General features: G+C 48.9%; 2 protein-coding genes across 5 annotated transcripts in view; both read left to right on the forward strand.

Annotated features, from left to right (window-relative positions):
- Window positions 1–10,125, forward strand: part of ARHGEF40 (Rho guanine nucleotide exchange factor 40) — a 32,737-nt gene that overhangs the window by 20,697 nt on the left and 1,915 nt on the right. For all 4 annotated transcript variants that reach the window (XM_025191157.1, XM_025191155.1, XM_025191156.1 and 1 more), the window contains one exon: window positions 10,038–10,112. The gene's annotated coding sequence lies outside the window, so the exon portion shown is untranslated. The remainder of the gene's footprint in view (window positions 1–10,037; window positions 10,113–10,125) is intronic.
- Window positions 5,685–10,125, forward strand: part of ZNF219 (zinc finger protein 219) — a 9,722-nt gene continuing 5,281 nt past the window's right edge. The window contains exons 1-2 of the mRNA XM_025191147.1: window positions 5,685–5,708; window positions 10,050–10,112. Of these exons, the coding sequence (XP_025046932.1) occupies window positions 5,685–5,708; window positions 10,050–10,112 (87 nt within the window). The remainder of the gene's footprint in view (window positions 5,709–10,049; window positions 10,113–10,125) is intronic.

Here is a 10,125-nt window from a genome sequence, read left to right on the forward strand (position 1 = left end):
CTGCTGGGAAGGGGCCGGCAGGGACAATCCCGCCCTTGTCTGGGCATCCTTGTATGGGGGGGACGCTCACGCCAGCATGAGTGGGGTGGGGATTGGGGGGGGCAGCCCTCCGTGTGGCCTGGCGACCCAGGGTGAGGGGGGCCAGGCAGCCGTGCACTCAGCAGCAGTGGGGGATGCCTCTGAAGGCCTCCTTTTTCTCTCTGTCCCTTTTGTCCAGGCCCCAGAAGTTTATGTGGACAGACGGACGGCTGGCGGTGGGGGAGGGGAGGCAGGCCTTTGGCCAGGGATTCTTGCCGCAGCTGGCGAGACATGATCTTGGGTGGGAGCGGGTCCCCCCCACCCGCGCCCCCCTTTCAATTCAAACTTTGATGCTAAGGTGCGCGCTCAGAGCTGGCCGCTTTCCAGCAGTCCAGAAATCTCCGGCCTGCACCGCCTTGGGCTAAAGCCATCCTCCCTCCCCCTCCCTGCTTTTGCTGGTACATGCTCAAGGCAGCCAGGACTTCGAGCCTGGAGCTCACCCTGGGAGCTGCTCCCTTCCTCTCGACTGCCAGGGAGTAGAGAGGTACCCAGGCATTGTCACGGAAGGGAAGCCAAGGCCAGGAACAAAGCTTTCCCCCGAGGATAAAACCCCAGAGCTCCTTCACACGTGGAGTTTTTGGTGGACAGACATGCCCCGCAGTGGGAGAGGGCACAGGGCCGGGGGAAGGCAACAGGAGCCACTGTAGCCTCCCATGGGAAGACTCCTGGGGGCAGGAAAAGCGAGTTTCCAAGACCATGGAGATGAATCAGTCCAGCAAGCACAACGAACCAGGGGCCCAGCCCAGCTAGCAATCCTGGCTCAGGCGGGCAATGAGTGGCACAGATGCCCCGCACATCCACCCCTGTGTGCCTGAACCACCTTCCTCCCAAGGCACTTGTGCAAGGGGAAGAAACCCCTCTATGTGGGCTGCCTGGTGCCTGAGTCTCCTGCTCCTTGCACCCTCCTGAGCTTCCCCTCCACGTGCTTTTAGGGGGCAATGTGGGTCTAACTCTCTAGCATTAAATCATGCTTTGACATAACATGTTGTGCATACTTTAACAACCTTTGCAGACACCGTGGTCCCCCTGCTTTACCTGTGGCACTTAAGGGTGTTACGTCTTGTGGCTGTATGAAGGTCAACTGTGTAGTGGATTTGTAGAGGGTGGTTGGGAGAAGGAAGATCTTGCCTCAGCCACGGGGTTGCAGATCTCTTCGAGCCTACTTCTCTATGCTTTCTATGACCTATACCTCTGGCAAGATGCATAGGTGACTGAAAGGGAGACTATGGCCCTGTTTTTCTCTGCAGCTGGATGCTGTAGGCAGGGCCCTGTCTCCCCAAGGGCAGTGCAAGATGGCCAGGAGAATAAGCGGGGAACTCACCCCCATATAAACAGAGTCGGAAAATGTAGTGTCGTCTAAGAGAGGGAAGGGGTGAGAGCCGTTGAAGGCTGGTTGGTCCAGAGAAGAAGACCTGCAGCTCTTGGGCTCCCTATCTTACCATGCAAAGCCAAGGTGATGGCATGTGAGATAGAAAGGCAGCTGGAGACCCTGGGGGGGAAATGCTCCCTCTCTCTGTGCAGCATTGCTTGTGAAACTCATTGCTGCTGGCTGTGGTTGAGGCTAGGAGCTTAGCAAAGGAGCTTAGCTGGACAGGTCTGGGGGTCATGATAGCACCAGTCCCATAAGCCCAGCGCTCTGCTTCCGCAGGGGGATGGCTGATCCTGGAGAGCAGGCTGAGACCTCAGCTGGGGGCAAATGAGCCATCCCTGCTGCCACTCACTTGACCTGAAGCTGGGCCAGACGTACCTCAGCTCTGACCCTAACTAGTGTTGCTCATCTCTGTTCCTACATGATTTTTAATGCAAACAAATAGGTGGCTGAGTTGTTCAGATGCTCCTAAGGGATCCCAATGGGTGCATGGCCAAAGCAATGCACTGAACCTCGGAGACCTTGATGCATTTCCTGTGTGTACCCTTGAGCTGTTGCGTGACTGGGGGCAAGTCATTTCCCATTCCTCAGGTTCTCCAGCTGTGAAATGGGACCAAGGACCTAAGCTTCTTGGAAAAGGTTGTTGAGTTCTACAACTGGCATGTCTTTGGAAAGAGCTGGGGGCTGTTCATGAGCTCAATAAGACCTCTAGCTGACCTCTGGAGGTCTACTTCTCAATGACAGCGGTTTTCAACCTTTTTTCGTTTGCGGACCCCTAAAAACTTTTGAATGGAGGTGCAGACCCTTTTGAATTGTAAGTGTGGGCATTCACGTACATTTGATTGATTATAGTCATCTTTCATGGACCTCTTAGACAAAGTCAGTGGACCCCCGGGGGTCCGCGGCCCACAGATTGTAGAACAGCGCTCTGTGACTCTTGTATGACATACAGCAACATCATACAAGACTCTATGACCCTTGTACAAATCCTTTTGCACTGCAAAATGCTGATTTGTGACAGCAAAACCTTTCATCAAGTTGTGCCCATTTTGTTGAATTGTTTTGGGGAATGAAATCTAAACTTAAAAAATCTGAAAAATTCAATCGTTTTGTTTTTGACATTTTTCAAATCAAATGTTGGGAGTTATCTTCTTCTTTTTTTTTTTTTTTGGTTCAAAATGATTTTTCATTTCAAAATATCCTCTAATTTTATTTGTTAAAACAATTCCAAAAAAGTGACAGTGGTGGGAATTAAATGGTTGTGATTTTGTCCACGCCAAACATCTAGCCTGACCTGAAACAATTTTCTTTTCATTTCATTAGATGTTATGAACATTTCTGCCCCCACCCCGCAAACAAGGCTTGTCAGTGAGGCCCTAAGGGACCGTGACCACAGGGAGAGGGGAGTTCAAGAGGAGTGGTTGCTCCTCAAGGGAGCGATCCTCAATGCACAAACTAAGTCTATTCCATCTCGGAGGAAAGGCAGCAAGAGGGCACAGCAGCCCCCCTGGCTCTCCAGGGACCTAGCAGATCTCCTGAGGCTAAAAAGAAAGGCCTACAAAGGATGGAGGATGGGAGTCACCTCCAAGGAGGATTATTCTGCACTGGTCCGGTCCTGTAGGGAGCAGACCAGGAAAGCCAAGGCTGCAACTGAACTCCAACTAGCTTCGAGCATCAAGGACAATAAAAAGTCCTTTTTCAAGTACCTATTAAATAGGTACTTTGCGTCAGTCTTTCATCAGTCCCATGGGACGCCCATGCCCGCTACAGGGCCGGGAAGTCCGGGTGAGGGTGATCCCCTGCCCTCCCTTAATGCTGACTTTGTGAAGGAACATCTTGAGAAGCTGGATACCTTCAAGTCAGCTGGCCCTGACAATCTTCACCCCAGGGTACTCAAGGAGCTGGCGACCATCATAGCCCAGCCTCTAGCGCGGATCTTTGAAAACTCTTGGCGCTCTGGTGTAGTGCCCGAAGACTGGAAGAAGGCCAATGTGGTGCCTATCTTCAAGAAAGGGAGGAAAGTGGATCCGGCTAACTATAGGCCCATCAGCCTGACTTCTATCCCGGGGAAGATCTTAGAAAAGTTTATTAAAGAGGCCATCCTTAATGGACTGGCCGACGCCAACATCTTAAGGGATAGCCAGCACGGGTTTGTTGCGGGTAGGTCTTGCTTGACCAATCTCATTTCCTTCTACGACCAGGTGACCTATCACCTGGACAAGGGAGAAGAGATTGATGTCATATATCTTGACTTCAAAAAAGCCTTCGATCTGGTGTCCCATGATCGCCTCTTGGAGAAACTGGCCAATTGTCGCCTTGGGTCCTCCACGATCCGCTGGCTGGAAAATTGGCTCCGGGGTCGGACCCAGAGGGTAGTAATCGATGGAAGTCACTCATCGTGGTGTCCTGTGACCAGTGGGGTCCCCCAAGGCTCTGTCCTTGGACCCATACTGTTCAACATCTTCATTAATGATGTGGACACTGGAGTCAGAAGCGATCAGAACTGGCCAAGTTCGCCGATGACACCAAACTTTGGGGCAAAGCATCCACACCAGAAGACAGGCAGGTTATCCAGGCTGACCTGGACAGGCTCAGCAAGTGGGCGGACGAGAATCTGATGGTGTTCAACGCCGATAAATGCAAGGTTCTCCACCTTGGGAAAAAAAACCCGCAGCATCCTTATAGGCTCGGCAGTGCTATGTTGGCTAGCACTATGGAAGAAAGAGACTTGGGGGTCATCATTGACCACAAGATGAACATGAGCCTGCAATGCGATGCGGCGGCTAGTAAAGCGACCAAAACGCTGGCTTGCATCCATAGATGCTTCTCAAGCAAATCCCGGGACGTCATTCTCCCCCTGTACTCGGCCTTAGTGAGGCCGCAGCTGGAGTACTGTGTCCAGTTTTGGGCTCCACAATTCAAAAAGGATGTGGAGAAGCTTGAGAGAGTCCAGAGAAGAGCCACGCGCATGATCAGAGGTCAGGGAAGCAGACCCTACGATGACAGGCTGAGAGCCCTGGGGCTCTTTAGCCTGAAAAAGCGCAGGCTCAGGGGTGATCTGATGGCCACCTACAAGTTTATCAGGGGTGACCACCAGCATCTGGGGGAACGTTTGTTCACCAGAGCGCCCCAAGGGATGACGAGGTCGAATGGTCACAAACTACTTCAAGATCGTTTCAGGCTGGACATAAGGAAGAACTTCTTTACTGTCCGAGCCCCCAAGGTCTGGAACAGCCTGCCACCGGAGGTGGTTCAAGCGCCTTCATTGAACACCTTCAAGATGAAACTGGATGCTTATCTTGCTGGGATCCTATGACCCCAGCTGACTTCCTGCCCTTTGGGCGGGGGGCTGGACTCGATGATCTTCCGAGGTCCCTTCCAGCCCTGATGTCTATGAAATCTATGAAATCTATGAAACAAATGTTGGCCCAACTTCTTCAAATTTGCTGACAGATTGAAACACCTGTTTCTTCTCATCTCCAGTGAACACTGGAAGCAGCCATGGGCTGCAGCTAGGAATAGACTTGGGCACCCCAAGTGTTATGGTAACCAATGTTCAAATACCTAGTAAAATTAACAGGCTGAATTTTGGGGCCTGGTCTTCCTCGACAGTGTTAGGGACTGTCAGCAGCCAGCACTGAGTAAGGATCCACTAACTTTGTCAATAGGGAAGAGATGGCCAGCTCCAGGCTGGCAGGAGGCCGCTCTTTCCACAGGATCCAGAACCGTGAGCCCGAGTCAGGCCCTTCTAACCAAACAAGGTTGGGGGCAGAGTTGCTCTCCCCTTTCATCTCACAGCCTTCTGGTTGTCTAATATTCACCCAAGGAGGTGGATGAGTAGACCTTGATGACCTCCTTTGCCCAAGGAGATTGAAATCTGTCTTTCCCACCTGGTGAGTACTCTGATACCAGGCTATGAAATAAATCCAAAGCACCACTATCTTAAGACAGGCTGTTCAAGACTTTCCACCGTTCCATGGCCTAATTAAATATAGGGCTAACGAGGGCATGGACAGATGAATGCATACCCTGATGTAACTTACAGCAGTTCTGTACCACGACATACATTATGCCAGGAGCAGGAATTCTTCTGGGGCAGCTCACAGAGTGGGCAGCTATGAGTACTTCCCAGGGGACACGTCTACACATGCAGTTATAGGTTACTCCATAGTAACCAAAAATTGCTGCACGGTACAGGTGTGTGTCTGTACATGTGTGCCCGTACTACGCAGTAACTATGGCGACTTACGCCAACTTGGGTGTAAGTTAGCTACCTGCATGATGCAGGTAGCAAATTTATGCCCAAATAGTTACTGCACAGTAAAGCACATGTAGACACCTTACTGCGCAATAACCCTGTGTGTGTGGACGGACTCGGGACTAACTTTAGTCCCAAGTTAGTCCACACACAGTGTTACTGAGCTGTAACGCCTGCATGTGTAGACGGCCCCGTAAAAACCGCTTACTACGTGCTAAGTTACTGCGCAGTACATGCACATGTAGACCCACCCAGGGAGCAGGAAATAGCCTGTTTGACTTGAGCCAGTGGCTACTCTGGGATGGGTTTGGCCAGATCACACTTACACTGGTACTTCAGAAGAGTTTTACCCTTGAAGGAATCGGGGATTCTTTCGGGGATAATTCTGCAGTGAACAGGGTGAAGTTACCCTGATTTTGGCGTTTGCATTGCCCATCTGCTTCCTGTGTAATTCTAGTTACACCAGCATAAATGTTACCCTTGGAGACTCCCAAGTCATGCCAGATTGGGAGCCATGACAGCCTCCCTGCACACTCTCAGCCACCAAGGACACCCCAAGGCTCTGGATACTCTACATTCCCTTGATTATCTATGCCATGTTGAGGACAGGCTCACCATAGCAGAGATATCAACAACAAGAGATACCAACACAGCCAGCCACCAACCTCCGTGCAGGATGGTTGTTTTGCAAATCCATCAGTCAGCTAAATTCATGCTTGCAGCCTGTGGTCATATAACAAATTCTGGCTTTAAAGGAAATGTGGACTTTGTGCTGTGCAGCCCTGTAGCATGATGCTGTCTGTGCATGGACAGGACAGCGGGGGTGTGATCTACCTTTCCTACTTCCTCGCACCATGGCTCACTGGCACCTGGGCAGGGTCTCACCCATGGGGTGATTCAGTTCTTGGACTTACTGGCAGGGGAGTATCACCATACTACCATGAAGTGGTTTTCAGCCCATATGGTTTTATTTACCTGGCAGGAGAGAGACCCTTCTTCCTGGCCTTGAATGACTTTGTGTAGTTAGAGGATGAAGGCCTGCTCTTTGCAGTGTAGTGTAGGCAGGCTAGCCCCTGCAAGAATTTACAAATGCCTCCAAATGCAAGGATTTCGATTACATAGCGGGAGGCTGCTCTTTCCCTCCAGCTTGCTCCTTGGCCTTTTGGCTAGGGGTGAGACTAGGAGGCATCTGAAAAATAAATGAAATATTGGAAAGTGTGGAGGGAATTTTTATTATTTGGGAAATTCAGGTCTAGCAAACTCATCTCATAGGTGAGCCACCAAACAGCTATAAGAAGGGGGAAATGGTTATTCTTCTAGGCCGGGCTGGGTGCAGACCAGTGAGGTTGAGCTGAACATCTCTGTGGAACAATCATAGCGCTGAAATAATCCAAGTACTAATGTTAAAGTGTGAGCTACTCCCAGATGATTCACACCAAATATTTTAAATCAAAAGTCAGCATTTTCTAAAATTTTCACAGAGAAATTTGAAAACGAAATGAATTTGGGGGCAGCATTAAAGTTCCCATTTCATTTCAAATGGATGTATTTGTATTCTTTTCTTATTCAACAACTGGAAACAGATTCAAATTTTAAAAGCTTGTTTTCCCACCCCTGATTCTTCTTCTGGTTCTCCCATCAAAAAGCAATAGGATGAAAGTCATTTGGTGGCTCTGTTGTTTTCCCTGCTTCTTCCTTTTTTCACTGTGTACATTTTCAAAACTTCTCTGATTTTGGCAACGTTCCAGAGTAACAGAAGAGCCAACTTTCCTTTTCCATTTGCTGCTCTGTAATTTTTCCAACTGGAAAACAAAGAATGAGACATTAAAGAGGATAAAATACCTTGGGACATCATCCATGCCGTAATATTCAGTAACAACATTGAAGGGGGAGGGTGGGGGAACAGACCTCTGAATTTTTCAATTGCTAATTTTGAAAATGTGCATGTTTTCAAAAAAAGGAAGCGTAAAGAACATTTCAGGATGGACTGAGATCCTTGTTGTGAATATCTCCAAGAAAACCAAACCAAACCAAACCAATGTGTCCTTGACAGTTTCCTGTGAAAAAAATACATTATTTTAACACTCCATTTTATACAGAGGAAAAAGCTTTGGCCAAAAAAAATCTTTGCCCAGCTTACAGAGGATGAGGTTTTTATTTCCAGGACAATATATTTTGCAAGTCAAGCCCTGACCTTTTGGGCATTTAAACAGCCAGGATCTTCCATTCCCTGCATATTCTGTCCATAATTTGAGATGCTTTTCTCCTGATTTCTTCACACACAAAAATCCACGGACCTGAGAGCTAACAAAATGAGTATAAAAAAGTGAGAGTTGCTGATCATAATCAGTAACAAGCACATCAGAGAGCTGTCAACAAATTAGCATGGATTTAAGACAGCAGCACCTGACAAACTTCATAGGAAGCTGAAGAAACTGGCTGTGGACATCTCATAGCCACTGCAATGTCATGAAAGGCAGGGTCACTAGTTTGGTGGACGGGGGGAAATGCAGGGGCCGTCATCTACCTGGACACTAGTAAAGCTTTTGACACAGTCCAACATGACATTTTCAAAAGTAAACTGGAGAAATGTGGGCTGGACAGAATTATGGGCACTATTAGGTGGATGTATAATTACCTGAACAACAACAACAACTATAAATGGACTGATGTCAGAAAGGCAAGAGGTTTCAAGCAGGGTTTCACTAGGGTCTATTCTGAGCTGGTGCTGCTTAACGTTTTTTATCGAAGACTTGGAGGCAGGAATAGAGAGCTTCCTAATAAAAATTGCAGATGACACAAACCTAGGAGGAGCTGTAAACACTTGAGAGGCTAGGATGAGCAGTCAAAAGCCTCTTGACAGATTGGAGAGCTGGGCTTTAGATGACAACATGAAATTTGACTAAAACAAATGCAAAAGGACAGAAGGCAGTCATATTGGCTCTGCAGTGGTCCTGTGGGGAAGCATGCAAAGGCTAAGGGAGATCATAAAATAAGCGTGAATCAGCAATACAGTGCTGTCAAAAATGCAGCTGCAGTTTTGGGCGACTTTAACAGCAGCACCGTATGCAGAACAAGGGAAGTGATAGCATCTCAGGGCTGCTTAGGCTTCAGTTGTTGTACGGTGACCAGTTCAAGGCACAGCATTTTAAGAAAGCCATAGAGAAACTGGAGAGAGTCCAAAAGCAAGGATCAAAGGTAATACAGGGACTGGCACACAGGCTGTTTGAGGAAAGGTGGAGAAAAGCCGGCATGTTTAGCCTGGAGACAAGGAAATTAAAGGGGTGGGGGGAGGTACAACTGCAGTTTCCAAATGTTTGCAAGGCTGCTAGGTAGACAAGGGAGACAACTGTTTTCCCTTGACACAAAGTGCAGGACTTAAAGCAATGAGTTTAGACCGATCTGAATCAAATCTCAGGAAAAACTCCCGAAAAGCAAGAGCAGTAGGAAAATGGAGCAAGCCAACACAGGAAGGGGTGGCATCTCGTTCCTTGGAGGTTTCCAACAAGATGCTGGACAGGCATCTGTCTGGGATGGTTTAGGCCCAGAGCCTTCTGTCTCTGTGTGGGGAACTGAATGAGATGATGCTTGAGGTCCGTTCTAACTCTGCGATTTAATGATTTTTCAAAGAACTAAGCATTTTACACCGTTCCAGTTGTTCATTGCACAACTCCCAGTCTTACCTGCAGCTGGGACAGCTCTACACTTCTGCATATAAGATGGTAGGTGTTTCAAATCAGGCCCCTGGAAAAGAAAGACCACCATGGCTACAAAGGTTGGATTAAGTGACTTGCTCAGCTGTGCATAGGAACTCAGTGGCGGAGGCAGGGAGACAAGCCAAAGGCTAGGAGCTGGAACCAGCAGGGGATGTTGGTGCATAAAATAGGACTTGGGCATCTAGGTGCAAAGCTGTTATTCAAGAAAAGCCTCTTAGCTGCCCAAACCTCCCCTAGGCACTTTGCTTTTTGGCCTGAAAGTGTCCCCAGTCTCTACAGTTTTGCTTCCAGTCTGAGCAGCTCACTGGTGATCTCACATTTAAGCCCGATCATAACGTAGGAACAAGGCAGAGCAGTGCGTAAGTCCCCTGAGGGTCCTGAACCAAGGTGTGTGCTCAGACTGGGTACGAATCCCTGTGTGATGCAGGTGCTGGGCATGTATCTGTGTGCAATGCGGGTGTCAGGCGTTAATCCCTGTGTGGTGGGGTGGCATGTGTGAATCTCTGCAAGGCAGGTGTCAGGTGTGAATAACCTCTGTGCACTGCACTCCCCAGTCTGAGCAGTTCTATCTTTTTCTTTTGCAACCCATGTTCTTCCCTGTGGTGTCTGATGCCAGGCCCAACTGTAGGCTGCTGGCAGCCCCTTGCGCCAGATAACAGGACTGAAGTATGTGATCACTGCTACCATGGAGGTGAGAGCCTTTC

The sequence above is a fragment of the Alligator sinensis genome, unplaced genomic scaffold, assembly GCF_000455745.1.
Source record: "Alligator sinensis unplaced genomic scaffold, ASM45574v1 scaffold955_1, whole genome shotgun sequence".
Lineage (NCBI taxonomy): Eukaryota > Metazoa > Chordata > Crocodylia > Alligatoridae > Alligator > Alligator sinensis.